At 38.3% G+C, this 19551-nt stretch overlaps 1 protein-coding gene across 3 annotated transcripts; it reads left to right on the top strand.

Annotated features, from left to right (window-relative positions):
* The first annotated feature begins 577 nt into the window (after positions 1 to 577).
* Positions 578 to 19421, top strand: atp13a3 (ATPase 13A3). 3 transcript variants are annotated; one of them, XM_088394249.1, is made up of 34 exons: positions 578 to 812; positions 4235 to 4308; positions 5110 to 5196; positions 5287 to 5460; positions 5747 to 5974; positions 6071 to 6141; positions 6238 to 6321; positions 6581 to 6650; positions 6783 to 6917; positions 7317 to 7389; positions 7659 to 7790; positions 7873 to 8055; positions 8203 to 8360; positions 8629 to 8817; positions 9088 to 9149; positions 9329 to 9479; positions 9818 to 9934; positions 10113 to 10130; positions 10296 to 10449; positions 10581 to 10701; positions 10903 to 11027; positions 11189 to 11349; positions 11549 to 11659; positions 11739 to 11818; positions 11895 to 11937; positions 12026 to 12135; positions 12232 to 12328; positions 12578 to 12650; positions 12724 to 12901; positions 13121 to 13299; positions 13386 to 13474; positions 13559 to 13639; positions 14217 to 14300; positions 15460 to 19421. In XM_088394249.1, exons 3-34 carry the CDS (start codon positions 5146 to 5148, stop codon positions 15649 to 15651), a joined length of 3774 nt encoding a protein of 1257 aa, XP_088250375.1. In that variant the 5' UTR covers positions 578 to 812; positions 4235 to 4308; positions 5110 to 5145; the 3' UTR covers positions 15652 to 19421. The 3 variants fall into 3 exon arrangements, with proteins under 3 accessions (XP_088250375.1, XP_088250376.1, XP_088250377.1); XM_088394250.1 differs by having other exon boundaries at positions 4235 to 4322; XM_088394251.1 differs by lacking the exon at positions 14217 to 14300.
* The last annotated feature ends 130 nt before the right edge of the window (positions 19422 to 19551 follow it).

Here is a 19551-nt window from a genome sequence, read left to right as displayed (position 1 = left end):
CATCCCGAAACCATATCAAATGATATATGGTTATCATATAAAAGTGTGGCGTGGTGGCGCACTGGTTAGCACGTCCACCTCACAGTTAAGGGGGGTGCGGGTTCAATTCCACCTCCGGCCCTCCCTGTGTGGAGTTTGCATGTTCTCCCTGTGCCTGCGTGGGTTTACTCCAGGCACTCCAGTTTCCTCCCACTTCCGAAAAACATGTTTGGTAGGCTGATTGAGCACTCCAAATTGCCCCTAGGTGTGGATGCCCGCGACCCTCATGGGAACAAGCATTATAGAAAATGGATGGATGGGTTATCAAATAATAATGGGAAAATGCTTTCAGAATGTGAAATAAAATAATGAATAGGAAGAACAGGATGTAGAAATTGCATGTAAACGTGGACAATATTTTGATGTTAATCAGTCAAGACGCAATTATGTAAATGGAATTCATAATTCACTCAATAATAATAATAATAATAATAATAATAATAATAATAATAATAATAATAATAATAATAATTCATTGCCAGGTTGTCTGCGTGTTTCTAAACGCTCTACTGTGACGTCATACACGTCACGTCCGGTTGTTAGACGCACAGCCGGTTCAGGCCAGTTCACACGGCGCAAAAGTGGAGTGTCTGGCCGAGCCGATCCGAGCTGTCAACACAGCACCGCCTGCCTCTCCACGGACATTGTGTCCACGCAACAATTTCCTCTCACATAGCTACATCTCTTGTTCAACTACGTTCCCCCCAAGATAACAGCTGCTCTTACCTCACGATGACTCGAAGGTGATCTTCAGCGAGTCCCGGTGGTTCTGGGTAAGTGGCAGCGATACCGCTGTCATTTTGACACATGTGTGCCAGTCGGCGTTTAGCTTCTGCTAAACGCTAAAAGCTCGCTACCGCAAGTTAGAGCTTATCGTGACAGCGACACGAGGATGATAAACCACGAGATCAAGCCTATGGGTAATATTTAAGATCGTGACATGATCGGTGTTGTAGAATACAACCTGTTTTGGGTGGTGGATCAACAGTCTGTCTTGGCCAACGTTAGCCAGCTAGCTCGCTAACATAGCGCAGTCTTTTGCCCCCTTTTAAAAGCCCTTTCTGCTCGTCTCAGGCTTGTGCTAAATTCTGTCAATGCTTGTATTTGGCTTATTTCTTCTTGTTGTTTGGAATGTCCTCAACGTGAAATCACTTGATGGTTAAGAAAACGCAACGGCAAGATTCAAAGGCTTCGACTATCACCAAAGATAATTTAAGTTTTAGTGGTTTATTAATCTTTACAGTTTACGTCACGGGATGAATGAAGTAGATACTTGTCAATAAAGCTAAATCAAGATATCATTAACCTGCAAGCATAATTACCTAAATCATTTTGAACTTAATGTCACAATAACTATAAAACATATTCAAATATATTTGATTTTAAAATAAATGTACTTTTTTACGTTTTTCTGAGCCGCAAAGTTTGAATTGTAGCAACTGGATTCTTTTGGAAATGCTAAATATGAATTAGACAATTATTTTTGTACAAGTAGTAATAATAACAGTCCGTTTAAATCACTGAGTGTGGCAGGACTGGTCAATCCATCCTGACAACACTCCAAAATTTGAACATTTTTTAAAATTTGTGACATGGGATTTTTATAGGCGTTTGAAGTCATCATCCCAATTTTTTAAGATAAAATTTCACAAAGACAGCAGCTACTTGTCACATTGCCAATAATATTAAGGGAAGCGTTTCCCCAGTTCTATTTATGTTTATGTTCACATAGATGCCATCAGGGTTTAAAAGATAAATTATACAAAGCAACAAAAAAAAAGCAGAGGCGTAACAATCCAAGAAAAATACTGCGCAATACAATATACATGTGTTGTTTTTTTGCACTGGGGAAAAGATCGTTCAATTGAGTTGTAAAGTCGTGCAACAGCTGAGCAAATCATGCAGGCTGTGCAAGGTCAAAGTGGAGGCATGCCATAAGTGTAACAGAACTAGTACGACGCATACCTTTGGTTCACATGACTGGCTTTTTTAATACGTAATCTCACAAACACAATCTATCTCTGCTATCTGTTTCCTTGTAGTGCAACCAGAGCACCAGATCAGCAGTGCGAAACATGACTGTGCACAAATCTGTAGTCTACTAGTGCAAAAAAAACTAGCAACATTACTAGCTCAAATTAAATACCAATCAGAGTTCACGCGCACAAAATGACTGCAGCATATTTGGTTGGCTTCTTTTTTTGTTTTTTATTTTTCTCTACGATGTGATAGCAGAAATCTGTTGCGTCTGTGTCTGTAGTTTATTGAAAAGGCAAAATTATAAATTTAAATTTTAAATTAAAAATAATACAGAACAGAGAGGTTATGTCGGCTTTGCCCTCGACAGGTTCCTAATGTGACCTTTTTGCAAAAGTAATTGCTCACGTCTCCTTTATGGCAACATGCACTCTACGCATGTTGCAACATTTGAGTATTATTACCAAGGGAATGTAGCATAGTTAATGTTTCATTTAAACTGCAGCTGCTGATGTGTTTCGCTAATGTTTAGAAGACCTGCTCGTCGACTTTGACGTTGCAATCTGGTGGTCATGATACCCAGATATCCAATTTGTAGTATTTTCCAAAATTAAAAAGACAAATTCAATATCTTTAGGCATTTTAGAATTCTTGTGTAAACAAAAGCATTTGTGCGTTACTCTAATCATTGACTCTGCAAAGGAAAGATGCCTACTAAAAAAATAGTTTTGTTATCATCCTTTGCGGTTATCTATTTGACCTATATATCTGCTAGAACATTACAATGTGTAAAATTCTTGACGTACTCTCATAAAACTGTGTAACAGACACATTTGGTTTAGCCATATCATTAAGTAAGTCACACTAGCGCTTTTTTTGTTGAACCTGTCAATTGGTAAAACATTATCTACCTCACCTGCGTTTGTCTCAACAAATACAGGAGAAACCTTTTAGTCAGAAGTCAGGACAATACAATGAGACAACTTTTCAGTTTTACAGTCCCCATTTATGGAACAACCTGTTGGAGAACCTTGAATGCAGAAGAGGATGTTCTTGATATTACAAACAGGCTTATGGAGAGTGCTGTCACTCACAAATTGCTTTGGAATTGATTATTACATCGATTAATCAGATAGTCGCACCCTAACCAATTCCCCCATAACTTCAGTTAACTTTTTTTCTTTTTTAAAAGTTGCTTTCCCTCTGACTTCATCTTAGACTTCTTCCATTCATGAATCACACCCAGTTTGATATGTTTAATGAATCACTACCCCCAGTCTAAGTTAAATGTCAAACTGTATTTGATTCCACCACTAAATGTATTACTTTATTAATCCAGTTAGGCATGGAGGAAGAAAGACATTTAAAATACGTCTGAGGATAAGATAACATTTATTCATTCAAAAACAAAGGGACTAGTTGATGCATGGCATGGGAAAAAAAAAAGCAAATCCAAACTTAAAGCAGGGGAGCCACAACTTTGAGCAAGCCAAAACAGTGTGTCCATGTTTAGATGGCAAAGGTGGTTTAGTCTGTCAGGCAGAAAGGTAGGTGGTCATGGATTTTTTTCTTTTTTCTTTTCTTTTGCTAAGGCCTGTCATGATAAATGACATGATTGGCCCTTGACGGGAGCAAAGCTTTGCTATTATGGCCCAAGAATAGGAGGGGAAGTGATAAAGAAAGCACATGGACTGAGCAGCATGATGATAACAAAATGCATTTTCCTCCAAATGCTTCCATGAATTATGGACTTTGTCATTATGTCATGGCTCATTGTTTCCCCTTTCCTTTTCGTGGCTCTGCTTAAAAACAGTACAGAAAGGTAGAGGTCTTTGTGTCAAATATATACAAAGTAATGCTTAGCACTGCTGAAAGAAATATTTTCGTACTTGCATGAAAAAGATTTTTAATCTCTGATGTGGATGCACTGAGAAGAAAACTAGTTTGTTGCTCCCCCCACACACTTTTACGGTGTAGGTTCAAATATTGCAACTCGTGAGCATCAGGCATATTCTTCATATTATTATTATTATCATCATATTATTATTCATATTCTTTGTGTACAGCGCAACGTGTATTATTTTGCACTGCACACTCATATTTCTTATCAGTTCTTATTTGTTTGTGTTTGTAATGGGTCCCCATTTAAAAACATTTCAATATACCTTAATTGTCATTTTCCTCAGGGTGATTTTTGTGACTTTATTTGTTCCTGTAGGGTTCCAGGTTGGTGTGGGAAGAGCAAGCTCATTGCAGGAGACCACCTGGGGCAGTTTGTCCTAGGCTCTCAAGGTAGAAACAGGAAGGTGGTACATTTGTCTCTAGACCTTCTCTTAAACTGACACAAACATTAAGGTTTACAGTAGCACTTACTTAATGTTTTAATAATTCAGAAAGACACAAATGAACTTCTTTGTCCTAAAACGCACACCCTTGCTATTCTTCTTTCTCATGAGAGGTTGCGGCTTCTGGTGTAGCATTTGTTGTCTTTGTTTTTGACAGCAACCAACAAATTGTGCTAATCTTTGCTCCTGATCTCTTGGCTGCTAACACTACAGTTATTTATTTTGGCCTTTACAGTGCTCCTAATTTCTTCATCAGTTAGTGTTGTTTTCAATGATCTTTACATAATCAAAATCTGAAATGCATGCAAATAAAAATGCATATGGGTAAGTTACAAAAGAGTTGTCCCTTGTCGGATAAAAAAAGTTGTATCTGAATCATAGATATCATTAGATGATTCAAGGGTTTAAAGTATGTGCTTTCCTAGTGCTAGCGGGCTTCTGTTGTCCAATACTCGGAAGGGTTTGGCCCAAAGCAAAATATTCCGCTGGCTGCCACACCGCCCACCCATGTAAAGTTGAGTTGATAAGATCAGCTATGGGTGGGTGAGGCAACAGTGGCCCTTTACGTACTTCAGGTCAGGCCTATTTGGTGGAACTGGTGTATTTCTTACTGTGCCGTTTACTTCTCCTTCTATAGTTAATGAGGAACCTCAGTCTAGAAACAATAACTGCCCTTATAATATATCATATATATAATGAGTAACCACAATAACTTAAACTGATTAGACAAATATTTTTGTCTCTGCAGTGACAAAGGAGGGTGCTTTGCATTCAGCTTTGAATCATGGAGAAGGAAGACCTAAAGGTCCTCAACAAGGGGGAAGATGAAGAAATGGTGAGTATCCTTCATTGATATGTCAAGCCTAAACGTGCAAATTGTTTCAAGTTTTTATATCGTGCCCTTCTTTCTACTTCCACTTTGAAGGAGTTGCGAGGCTACCGATTGTGCCGCTGGCGATTGGCACTGGTGGGTCTTGGGGTACTCTGTACGGGGGGCTTCCTACTCCTGCTGCTCTACTGGATGCCAGAGTGGTGCGTCAAGGCCACCTGCATCCCTACCACAGCCTGTGATGCCGAAGTGGTGTTGCTGCGTTCTACGGTTTGTAATTTTTTTTGCAAAAGATGGAGGCGTACAAAGGAGCATTGTTAATGTCACATCGGTGGGAAAAAAATCCTAAAATGATCAGAGAAAAGGGCGATTGTACTTTAATTCATGTCCAGTGTTGTGTAAGTAAGTGAAAACTTACTTTGGATCAGACAGCGATAGGGCTAGAGAACATGAACAATTTATTGTTGATTATCTGGATAGAAAATTGAGCAAAACTTTACAAACTTGCACACGCTGTAATTAGCTGCATATCGATAAAAGTTGTACTTTTAACTAGGATGAATTCCGGCGCTGGTTCCTGGCTAAGGTTCGAGTGATTCTAGCCCCAGGAAGCAACCCCTTCCACAACCTGGAGACCCAGACCACCTCCCCTTCCCCGTCCCCCCCTCCTTTTTCCTTCTCCTCTTCCTCTTCATCTTTAGCCAATGGAGACACTCACCACTCTGCTCATGGGATCCCCGCTCAGGAGCTCATCAGAAGATATGCGGAATACCCACCCACCAAGGTAGGACAAAGCCTTGTCTTATCTTTGCATTCCATTCATACACATATGTTACATTTGCTGTAAATGTCATACTCTCTACCCATTTCTGTCTTTCAGATACGTTATTTTACCCTACACAGCACAAAATATTATTGGAACGATAGAGTGCAGAACTTTGAAGTTTTAACGTGAGTATTTTTCATCTGCATTTTTTGTTAAATAGACTTCTTTTTGACATGACTTATGTAGTCAGTTTTGTATACTGCTGTGACTTTGACCGACAGAGGCCTGGATGATCTCAATGTTACTGCTGCCATTCTCCACTCAGAGCACAGCAAAGGCCTAACCAGGAACCAGCAAGAGTACAGGTAATATCTGAATCACAAATATACCTTTGCTGGTTATTTTAAGACCGACAGTGGGATGCCAAATGGAAAAAAAAACAAAATTAACAAAATCGTATATTTTCTAAACACACCAAATAGCACTTGTATTTTCTGAGTTTGGCCATGGGACTTTTGCAAGCTGAGTTGTGATTGGTCGTTACTTGAGCCCCCTGAGCAACTGATGTCGTTTTCAGTTGATAGCAAGTGCCAAAATGTCTTTTCATTTGTTTATATATCGTAGGAGACTGTTTTTTGGACTGAATGAAATTGAAGTGAAAGTGCCTTCTGTTTTCAAGCTGCTTATCAAAGAGGTAAGACCTATGAGGATGTTTTAATATTATTTCAGCTGTGAAAATGTCCAAATTCAGAATTTCAGTTCTTATATTTTTTATCATTGCAGCACAAGTCTATCTAACGTCTTGTCACGTTCTCTTTTTCTATAGGTCCTAAATCCTTTCTATATCTTCCAACTCTTCAGTGTGATATTGTGGAGTGCCGACGAATATTACTATTATGCTATTGCCATTGTTTTCATGTCCTTAATATCCATAGCTACCTCTCTATATACCATCAAAAAGGTAAGCTTGTGGAAATTTTATAACACAAAGAAACATTGTATCAAACTCAATCCAAGAACAAAGTGTGCTTGATTCAGGTTATGAAATATTGGACTTTGTCAACTAGCTTATCAAAGGCGAGGTAATCGGCAGAAAAGAAATAAGACGAACTCTTAGTGCAACCTCTAGCACAGTGATTCTAAAACTAGTTGGTCCGGTACAAAAAGTGAGTCTCTGATTCATAATGAGCTTGGGATTTATCTCTTTTCAATGTTGCCATAAGTTCCACTACTGGTGGGGTGGTTGCCGTGATACTTTTCACCATTGCGCTGAATATTTAGGGGTTCTGTACTTTTGTGGTTTAGATTTTTTTAATGAAAAGGCAATTTCAAGCAAAGTTTTTCTCTCTCCATTCTCTAGCAATACGTCATGCTTCATGATATGGTGGCAGCTCACAGTATTGTACGTGTATCTGTATGCCGAGCCAATAATGGTTTGTATTTTATTTTTTTCCCCCCCAATATCTGCCGATAACTTTTGGCATTATTGGTAAAAGTTGTACTATATGTGCTGTAGAGACAAAATTAAATAACAGCTCAGCAATATCACATTATAGCGAGTTATGTTATACTAAAATGCAAAGTTCTACTTGTTTGAACTTCAGGTTCAGCTACCTGTCAATTACAGGTTATTCAGCCTATGGCTGTGACTAGGGATTATTTTCACATTTGATTAAATGGACATTTTTTTCTTTTATGGCAGATATTGAAGAAATTATGTCTACTGATTTGGTGCCTGGGGATGTAATAGTCATCCCCAGCAATGGGACCATTATGCCATGTGATGCCGTGCTGGTCAGCGGCACTTGCATTGTCAATGAAAGCATGCTTACAGGTCAGAAACAGAATTTGGCATTTAAAAAAAAACACTGGTCAAATCTAATGCCATGTGCTGATACCGGTCTACCCTTCCACAGGTGAAAGTGTTCCAGTGACAAAGACCAACCTTCCAAACCAGTTGCCAGGGGAGAGTGGCGATGAGGCTTTGAGTGCCTATAGCATAGAGGAGCATAAGCGACACACACTCTTCTGTGGAACTAATGTCATCCAGACACGTTTTTACACTGGTGAACTGGTCAAAGCTGTAGTAGTCCGCACAGGTAGGCGTGTGCCACCCTTAAATAGTAGTTTGATGAACCCACACTGCCTTTGACATGTTTTTAGTATTTTGAAGTCTAATTTGATAACTCAGAAGATAGTGTCCATTAACATATTTGAAAGTATAAATTTCACCTTGTCTCACTTAGGCTTCAGCACAGCCAAAGGCCAGTTGGTACGCTCCATCCTATACCCCAAACCCACAGACTTCAAGCTGTACCGTGATGCCTACCTTTTTCTGTTGTGTCTGGTGGGCGTGGCTGGGATTGGCTTTGTCTACTCCATCGCCCTTAGTATCGTGAACAAGGTAATCTTTGCCAAAATAAAGGTGGAGAGCTCTGGAACTTTTATCAAACAAAGACAACTGTAGTTCTAAACATTCATATGACTACAGATTTATATAATATGGCAACAATGCTTGCCACAAAATTCATTTGTCTACAAAACGGTTTAGTTTACTAGACTAGTGTGGATATGTTAACACTTGAGATTCAATGACCCCTCTAAAAAAAAGACCAGATACGTTATGTGCCAAGTACTAGTGGAGTTAAAAATGACACATTTTGGCTTCCCAGGTGCCAGCCAAGACCATCATCATCGAATCCCTGGACATTATTACCATCACAGTTCCCCCGGCGCTGCCCGCAGCCATGACAGCTGGTATTGTGTATGCCCAACGACGCCTTAAAAACATTGGCATTTTTTGCATCAGCCCTCAAAGGATTAATATTTGTGGGCAGATCAATCTGGTCTGCTTTGACAAGGTGAGTTACCAGGCTTATTTTTTTTCTCATGTTTTTTTTTCTTTAGGTAATGGGTTATTAAAATATTAAACGTGGACATTTTGCATAACAGTCATTTGGCAGCCAGGAATTCTCATCTAAATAATTATTTTATTGGATTTACTTATCTCTTGCTGCGGGTTATTAAAATCCTAAAGGTAGATGATTATTTACCCCAATCATGTGCCATTATCTCTTGTGGGTTATTAAAATGCTAAAGGTAAATGATTATGTACCTCAATCTTGTGCCAGACAGGAACTCTTACGGAAGACGGTTTAGACTTATGGGGAGTCCAAAGAGTAGAGAATGGCAGGTAAGGTCGTACTATCCTGCATAAACTTATTTAAATATTGTATGGTGCCCTTCTGTTTATCTGCAATACATATTACATTAGTGATGGAGGAGATTATTGCTCTTGCTTATGATTCATGATAACAATACAGCATATATTCATTTATTAATTTGATCCTCCTTTATTTTTTACCTTTTCAGTTTCCTGCAATCAGATGAAAAAGCCTCCAAGGAAAATCTAGTAAAGTCCCAGTTTGTTGCTTGCATGGCCACGTGCCATTCTCTTACCAAAATAGAGGGCCAGTTGTCTGGAGATCCACTGGACCTCAAAATGTTTGAGGCTACTGGTTGGGTAAGTTCAGTACTTGCAAAATGGTCTACAGAATGCCAGCCGTCCAGACATTTAATACTGGACACTTGGGCTCGCACATTGTCCCCAAAATGACATGATGATGCCTAAGTGTAACATGATGTGGTGATCGTTGTTTGAATTAGAAGCATAGTTTATTATTGTATGATACGATATGCAGAAACAATTAAGACTGTAAAAAACAAACATCCATTTGTCATTTTCTCTCAATTAGTTAATACTGGATAGCCTGCCGCAATCATGGCTTGAAACGTCTATAATTGCGAAATCAAGAGAAACATTGTCTAATCTAGATAATAAATTCCAATCTGTCCCTTTAGATCCTGGAGGAAGCCACTGAGGAAGAAACGGCTCTCCACAATCGCATCATGCCGACTGTGGTTAGACCCACAAAGCAGCTGTTGCCCTCACAGCCACCATCAACAGAGCAGGACATGGTAAATAATGCAATTCCTTGAGGGATGGTTGTGAACTCACAAAGTGTAGGAAATACAACACTACATTTAGGCTTGGTAGATCTGATTAAATTTTTCTCCTGAACATTCATTAAAAAAAAAAAAAAAAGGAAATTATTTTCATTCTAATGACTGTTCTTCTGTCCTTTTCACATTCTAGGAACTTTATGACCTGCCTGTAAGTAGTGTTTTTTTTTTTAAGAGATATCAAATTCCTTCTTTTTGTCTTATTTCTAGTTTTCCTGGGAATTATTAACCTATAAAAATGTTCTATGACAGGAGTAAAATTTGTTTTAATCAACTTAAAAAAAAAGAATGCTAATCAGATTTGTTTTTTGTGTAGTCTCAATATGAGATAGGTATTGTGCGGCAGTTTCCATTTTCCTCTGCACTCCAGAGGATGAGTGTGGTTGCTCGCCTGTTAGGGGAGAAACGTATGGATTCCTACATGAAGGGAGCACCAGAGGTGGTGGCTCGCCACTGCAAGACCGAAACAGGTGAGCTCTATTTACTTTACTATAGGTTGTCACTAGATTTTACTTTTCCAATTAAAAATATTTTTTTACCTGATTGCTTTCGCATAAATAGAAACACCAATCCTCTTCATTTTCTCACTGTATCTTTATAGTGCCAGATAATTTTGCAGAGGTCTTGGAGGGTTACACCAAGCAAGGCTTCCGAGTAATAGCTTTGGCTCATCGTCGTCTTGAATCTAAACTCACGTGGCACAAGGTCCAGAATGTAAACAGGTATAGTGCCTTGGTAATTTTAACAAGTGGCGAATACAAACGTGTAATATAGCCGGATTTGTATTGCACTGCTGAAAAACAAGTACGGTAATCAATAATCTTTATATATTGTATTTAGACACATAGCGCGTGATATTTTATTTATTGAAGGAAAACATTTTTGCGACTGAGACAAAATATGTATATCTCTTTATAAACTAGAGATCACATCGAGACAAACATGGAGTTCCTGGGTTTAATAATCATGCAGAATAAGTTGAAAACCGAAACGCCGGCAGTTCTACAAGATCTCCACAGAGCCAACATTCGTACTGTCATGGTTACGGGTAAGAATGAAGACCTATGCGGATCACAATAGCAAAAAAAAGGCAACAATATGGTTTCATACATTTTTGTAATACATATATATGTATATATCAGAAAGGTGACATGAAAATCAGATGCCACTACGACCACTCCATTAATCTTAAAATGTTTACATTTTTAGGCGATAACATGCTGACAGCCATCTCTGTGGCTCGGGACTGTGGAATGATCCTTCCACAGGACACGGTCATCATTTCAGACGCCATCCCTCCACATGATGGACAGACTGCCAGGATCACATGGAGGTGTGCAGACAAGCCAAGTATGGCAGCACATCTTGAGGTGAGACTACTGTAAAAACATGCACAAATGACCTGTTTAGTCAAATGCAATTTTTTTTTTTTTTTTGCTGTCAGATTTGAAGCTTCTGTTCAAATGTTATTGCTTAAGGACCATAAAAATGTTAAAAAAAAAAAATGTTTTGATCTAAAAAAAAAAAAAAAGCTGTGAAATGTTCATCCATGTTTAACTACTGTTTTAGGACGTGAGCATCAGCCTGGATGAGCCCAAACAACAAGAGCGTTACCATTTTGCCATGAACGGAAAGTCATTTGCAATCATCTCGGAGCATTTCCCAGACATGCTTCCAAAGGTGTGACTTCTTGCCAGAGGGACTACTGTGTATTTGAAGACGATTAACTTCTAATAACCTTTGTATAATAATTTTAAAGTTGGTGCTACATGGAACAGTGTTTGCCAGAATGGCCCCGGATCAGAAAACCCAACTCATTGAGGCATTACAGGATGTGGAGTGAGTATAAAAATATTTGCATTAAACTCTGATGATAGTGTAAAATAAACTTTTCATTCTTCTGTCATTTTCTCAGATACTTTGTGGGAATGTGTGGAGATGGAGCAAACGACTGTGGAGTAAGTTGCATGCATTTTGAGTTAACAATAATAAACATACATTTTATTAAACCTAAATATTTGCCATTATGCTTTTTTTCCTCCTCAGGCGTTGAAAAGGGCCCATGGTGGCATCTCTTTGTCAGAGCTCGAAGCTTCTGTGGCCTCTCCATTCACCTCCAGAACGCCTAATATCTCATGTGTCCCAAGCCTCATCAGGTTGCTTTCCATATTTCAAATTAATTTTTACAGATGCTTGACGTTTCTTTAATGTCTCGGATAGCAAACTAACAAGTGCTCTCTGGCTTTTTACAGGGAAGGCCGTGCTGCTCTCATCACCTCCTTTTGTGTATTCAAGTTCATGGCCCTTTACAGCATCATCCAATACATTAGTGTCACTCTCCTGTACTCCGTATGTAACGCTGTTCTTCTCACAATCACCTGCCCATAGGCAGGGGTACTGCCAGGGACTACAGCCATGTTTAAGAACATAACACTGTGGTCCTACAATTTCAACACTGCAAATTAAAAATAGTATATTAGGTTAACCATGCAGCCCTGTAGAATCCTCTTCTCTCGCTTAGGGTACCCCTGCCTGTGGGAGTCTTGGGAAAAGCTGTGAATTGTTTCCTAAAACACAAATGTTCTCCTTTCCACTCAGATTCTCAGTAACCTTGGAGATTTCCAGTTCCTTTTCATCGATATAGCCATCATCCTTGTTGTTGTCTTCACCAGTAAGTTTTGGAGAAAATGGGTTTAAGAAAGTAAAGAGTGGTGTTTATTGGTGGCTGATTTCTTCCTTTTCAGTGAGTTTGAACCCGGCATGGAAAGAACTAGTTGCACATCCTCCTCCATCGGGCCTGATCTCAGCGCCTCTGCTCTTATCTGTGCTAAGCCAGATACTCATCTGCTTTGGCTTCCAGATGCTTGCTTTTTTTTGGGTCCAAATCCAGCCTTGGTACACCACCTGGACACCGCTTTCAGAGTGAGAACATAACACTCATGATCAGGGTGTATTTGGCAATTTTTTAAATAATATAATAACCACCGCTTTAATGTGCTGAAAAAAACTAAAAATATGTTGAAAGAGCTTGAAATTTGAATTGGTAAATGACATTGTGTTAATTGTTGAATGTATAAAACAATTACAAATGTACACATTTTCATATTTTAAGGCTCAGTAGCCATCTCTTTGTTCTTTCAGTGCCTGCAACGTGTCTTCACACACAAATATGTCCAACCTCAATGAAACTGAAGTCGATGACCACAACATCCAAAATTATGAGAACACCAGCCTTTTCTATGTTTCCTGCTTCCAGTACCTTTTGGTTGCCATTGTCTTCTCAAAGGGGAAACCTTTTAGGCAACCAAGCTACAAGAATTGTACGATTGTCACTTCTAAACAATCACAAATTGCAAATAGTTGCATATTTGCCTAACAGTATCTTTCCTTGATATGCTTCTTCCAGGGCCTTTTGTCGTGACTGCTTTGATTTTGTACACTTTCCTCCTCACCAACATGTTCTACCCTGCTGAAGCCATAGATGAATTTCTACAGGTAATAGTGTAAGAATTATCAGACTGCACAAATAAAAGGAGTTGCTTGTCTAAACTATTTTTATTTTTTTTTGGGTCTTCACAGATTGTTTGTGTTCCTCGTGATTGGAGACTAAAACTCGTGCTTGTCATCGTGGCCAACGCTGTCGTGTCAGTTGTGGTAGAGGTAAGACGCGTGAACCAATATGGTAACTACTGGTTGTTTTCTCATGTAGAGTTTTTTTTCCCCCTTCATGCAGTGTCCTCATTGTTGTCTCATTCCCTTGACAACAGGATCGTTCAATATGTTATAAAATGTAACTTGTTCTTTTTTTTAGACTCCTGCTCGTATTTATCAGGAAGATTGCGTTTCAGTAGAATGGAATTATTCATTGCTCTTGAAGTGCATGACAATTAATGGATAGTCTATGAATTGTTGCTTTTGCTCAGTGGAGCAGTTTTTACTGAGCTTCCTAACACTTGGCTGCCTTCGCATACACGCCGTGCTTAGCATACACCCGAGATCGTACTGTTTTGCTGACTACAATCAAAAAAAATAATTTGACATAATCAAGAAATGCACTAATTGTCAATGTTTGTGAGCTAATACGCCTGCGCAATTTCCTTTTGTTGTTGTTTTTGTCCAAAATGATGACTTAATTGCAAAAATTAAAAGATAAGGCCCTGCAAAAGAAAAATATTCAACACTACATGAAATCAAATTAGCCTCTCTGTAATTCTGTCCCCTGCCCACTGCGCCACAGACCTTCATCATTGACATCATCTTATGGAAGTTTGTGTTCAGCAGAGACAAGCAGGGCATCGCTCCTGCTGCCCCACCACCACAGGTTGGAAAAAACTGGCATCTCCTTTCCTAGCCCCTTTCATTTTCCGTCTGTGTGGTGTTCCCTCCCCCATTTTGGTTTGGCACATCATGATCAATAGGGATAACTTGGCAGTGGTCAACTTACCAAGACTTTTTTTCCTCCCCTTGGACTTATAAATTCATACCCGCCTGCTCTCTCAGTCTGCTACCCTCTCGTTGCACCTTGCTAGCCTCAAAGCTCTACTTGCTGCATTTGTCTCTTCACTCCGTAGTACAAGTGCTTATCTAATTCTAATTAGTAAGTTACCGACCTCAGTGAAATGGGTTTGAAGAAGGCTAATCAATGTCTTCACCAATATGTTCATATTTGACTCCTTTGCTGAATATGTAAAGATTTGCTGTGAAAATCTCATTTTATCTGTTATTCCATTCGCTTTGTTTTTTTAAGTTTTAAGGATTGCGTTGAACAAAAACTCATAGCAAACTCCTTTAAACTGCCATGCTCAATTTTGTTTTTAAGTGCATGCAAACCTGTTTTAGTCAAATAGTATGATGCTTATTGCCTAAAGCGTTACAAATGTATTAGAAGGGAAACAATATCCAATATTGCTTCCATTATCGACTGAAGATACAAATTACAGAAATTATCGCTCTCTAACTTATGTGGAATGCATTTCAGGTTGGTCCACACAATGAAAGAAGGCAGAAGAATTAATTATACTTGCAACTGTTTCATTATAACCACATAAAGCTCGAAACATTTAAGAGACTGCCCCATTAAATGGATTGGGATAACTTTCTGATGTTAGCTGCAAGCTGTTCTCACCAGAAATATAAAAAAAAAAAAGTAATTTTTTGTAGCGCATCTGTATATTGAGTTTCACCTTTTGAATTGAAATGCTGAAACAGATTAAGTTCTTTTTTTTTTTTTTTTCCTTCCCATACACCTGATCTTAAGAGGTGTACTTTAAGAGGTACATTTTGATCGTTTTGGGCAATATTTTCTCACAAGACTAAAGCATTCCTTAGAGAGTTGATGCATGCAAATGAGTATGTCTGTGTCTCCTATGATTGGAAATATTTTAGAAAAACTCCACAATGTATAACAGGATGAAATTCTCCCATTTGATTTCATTTTCTGAAATTAATATTTTGTCTGTGTGGGCTTGTGGACATTTCAGAAAGGCTTTGAGCTGTTGGCAGCAGACAAGTGTCTGTGCTGCCCAAACAAGGTGACCCGCAAGGCTCGCTACATGCATCTTGCCCAGGAGCTCAGCGTGGACCCTGACTGGCCCCCAAAACCAACCACGACTACTGAAGCCAAAGCCTGCCCTGAAAATGGTTCCTCTTATCAAATGAAGAGCATTTCCTAGCATCGATTAACACATTTCATACAGGAACTATCAGCAAAAAGTATGTTTGCACATTAACTTATTGAAGCACTCACTTGATCTCTGCTTGTCACTGGTCTTGAGGATTGTATAATAATCTAGTTAAAAAAACAAATCAACCACTCAAACACATTTAAATTATGACGTGACGTCTGCTTGAGCCACTTGTAGGCTGGGGTCTTCAGTCAATGAAATGAAATGAAATAATTTTACCCTCAAATTCGAAGTGAAGCTTGGTAAAAGGGTTAGATTTTATTTCCAGTTAATATTTTGAGATTCATATGCATATATTGGAAACCTAATTGTATTTTTAACGATTGCAGGCAATTGCTGTATTAAGTTTCAGACTATGAAAGCGCCCGGTGACATATTGGAATCGTGGAATTATATTTAATGACAAAAAGTAAATAAGCGTAGACTACTGGAGAGCCTTTTTCCACCCATTCTATCACCTGCTTTGAACTGTAGAGTTCACTTTTGTCATAGATTTGTCACTCCGTTTTTCTTTTAGGGGCATTTATTTATTAAGTGGGTTGCATGACTGGCTGTTGGTGGTCTGCTGCATGTCCTGCTCGCTACTGTGTCGTAGTCACTAACAAGCCTGTGCAGTCAATGTTACATTTTAAAAAGGGTATCCACAGTTTCTATACACTTCCATTTTGCTTTTCTCGGGTATCATTTGGATAGATGGCTATCTGCTTTTGTCATCTTAGACTTCACAATTTCTGTAAACGGATCGTATCATTTTCCCCGTGTCATGCTCACTGACATTGAAATTGCCGCCTGGCAAGTTTGCCTGGAACCGGCTGCAGTTCACTCCAATGTACACTTGCCCGGATGCTTTCTCTGCCTTTGCGCAAATGCCAGCTCTAGGAGTTTGGTATTTTCATCAGTGATGGTCGTAGCAGAAGACCTTAGACTGTGTGGTTTGTCGAGAACAAATTCTGTTTTGAAAAACATTTTCTGGATTTAGTTATACTAAGTGCTGGAGGGGTATTAATGGCCATTAAACTTTTCTGAGAAGCACAGAACTGCAGGCGGGGAGTAAAAATAAATTTGCCGTGTATCACTGGACAAAGGAATGCTAGTAGAAAATCTACAAAACCCAAGACATTAAATACTGATGGCGTCACATCTCTCTGAATGATACCTGGAACTAAATACAAAAATCATTTGTGACCCTATGTATTTGTTATTCCCAGTCCCGCTCTTTATTCATCCTTGCTAATAATTAAGTCAGTGTGAGGGCCTTTAAAAGCCAATTAAATATTGAATACATACATCTATTTATATGGCACTTTCACAACAGATTTTGTCATAAAGCACAGTGAACACTGATAAATGACTTTCTAGACAGTAAGAGACTGACAATCTTTTATTGAAACCAGCAAGCGGTGGTAGTTGTGCAAACGATTGACAATTCAATGTCATGCCACCAACAACCAGCCTCTGAGACTGAAGTGTTATCCCTAATTTTTTAACATGACTTTTGCTGTGCTGCTTCTCACCAGCCAAAGCATTTTGCTGCTGACAAGTGTGATCATAAATATAGTCTCAAGCTCAAAATATGTCGGCCTCTCAATGGCAAAATGTGGCCATGTGAAGATGGTTACGCTGCATGTTTGCGAGATGCTAAAATGCCTTTGCGCCATTACTACAAACAACAATAAAACTGTTCAATTGTGCATTGGGAATGTTACTCCGAAGATAGACATTTTTTTTTTTAATGTTTGTTTTTTTACTTTACAAAGAGAAAAAGCTTTGCTCAACCATGCAAAAAACTCTTCCCATGGAAGAATGATTAAAGGTGTGTAATGCATATGCATTCTGCATTTCATCAGCTCACTGCTTTGCTGCGTTGAAAGCAACACTGAATCCATTTGTCCACCACAAAAAGAGGCTTTTATAAGGTTAATGTAATATTTTCAATGTACTTTTATTTTTAAATCAATGCTCCTTCCAAGAACTTTATCTCTGAATAAATGTACCATTTTGGAGGCAGTACTTTTTTATCTGCCATCAGTGTGGTTAAATTAGCTGGCTATATAGCTATTTGTGGTTATATGTAGATTGTTGCATACCAAACCGGGTTGCACTGCATCAAATTCAAGGCGCTAATTATTTACGGAATACTAAGACTCTACTTTCCAGGCTCAAAAACAAGGACACAAAGCTGTAGAATGTAAGAAATAATTCTTTCTGAGGTTCACAGACGTCTACCTTTATTCATTTTGTTTCAGTGACCGACCCAAAGAAAGTCAATATACTCATGCAAAAGGGTTGTGAAAATGTCGCTGCTACCATACATTACGTGTAGCGGATGTACCTACTCAATTTTTGTCCAGTACAAGCAGCATGGCAAAGTTATGGAAAGTGCTGACGATGCTAATGAAAGCCATTTTGCCCAATTCTGTTTTGATAAGTTAATTCTTTTTTTTATGTATGCAATGTCACAGTAGTTGTGATTATTTTGCCTGCTTGCAAAATGATTTAGTAACCAGGCCAAACGTTTTGCTGGGGGGGACTTGATGTGCCCAATCTTTTTAGTATTTGCCACTTATGGCACAAATGTATTGTTATGAAGACAGCAACATGCTACCGATACAAAACTGTTATTGTTTTCAAACTTTTTTTTTTTTTTTTAACCTTGATTGGTTATTTGAGAAATGGAATAAGATGCATAGACATTCTCTATATGGTAACTTCATTTGAATTGACAATTATACAAAAAGTTGGATTATGTCTATTAAAATTTGGGATGTACATTTTCTGTGTGCATAAAAATCGGAATATATGGTGATCGAAAAAGATATAGGTTTTTGGACTATTAAGGGCTAGTGTTGTGGTACTTTTTTTTATACAATCAAGTGATTAATTTATACATTCTTTCATATTTATTTGTATCTTCACTTTCATATCAAGTTGGATTCATTTGTACTTTTCCTCACTTGGGAATGAATCATGGGCATTTTCTATCAGTGTTGGGTTTAGTCATTTGAAAATTGGAACTAGATTGCTGCTATTGCTTGGATCAATATTTATCTGGGTTAGTTCTGTGAAGTACACGATAAAGCAAATTTCTACTGTACAAGTATAAGAAACTGGGAAACGATAATGATGATGATGTAAAGAATTGACTCCCTCGCCACTGCTTTGCAACGATTTGTTTCAAGACTGTGCACCTTCATAATGAACATTTTAATTCTTATACCGAATGTCATTTTAATACCTTGCTGAGTGTAAATATTAACATTTCATCTAGGCTACAAATTTGCCTTATTTTGAGGTGACTGCTATATTGAATTGCTGAATCTATGTTGAGATGTTGCTTTAACACAGGTACAATAATATGCTGACAGTAGGATTAGCTTCCTATTCTCATGTTTTGTTGACAAACGATTGAATGGCATTTGAGTCAGCCACTGAGTGTGTAGGCTCAGGTGGATGTTTCCTCAGGGGTATATGTGTATAGCGAACAAAAGAATATGATCAAAATTGATACTCAAATGCAAAGACGCATCTTTATTGCTGACCAACTATCAGCACTGCTAATTGGATCTGCTTTTATTGACTGCTTCTGCACATCAGTGATTGACTCATATTGAATATATTTTTCTATCAGCAGAGATGTACATTGTGTTGAAATATTTCTACTTAATAATTTATTGTATATTTATGTTTTTCCTCCCTCCCCCTGGCAATTGTATTTTAGACTATTTTTTTTTGTTTCAATAAATGTTTTCAAACAATTATTTACATGGTACTGGTATGTTTTTGCCATTCAGTAATACAGTATAGAATATGAGACATTGATTACAGATAAATCATGGAGTAGAACTTTACAATCTCTGTGATGCAGAACATAAGATTGTGGTAAGTTTT

This window comes from Syngnathus floridae, chromosome 13, assembly GCF_059516105.1.
Source record: "Syngnathus floridae isolate MCC-2025c chromosome 13, RoL_Sflo_1.0, whole genome shotgun sequence".
NCBI lineage: Eukaryota > Metazoa > Chordata > Actinopteri > Syngnathiformes > Syngnathidae > Syngnathus > Syngnathus floridae.
Note: the sequence above shows the minus strand (reverse complement) of the source record. Positions and strands in the feature narration are given on the sequence as shown.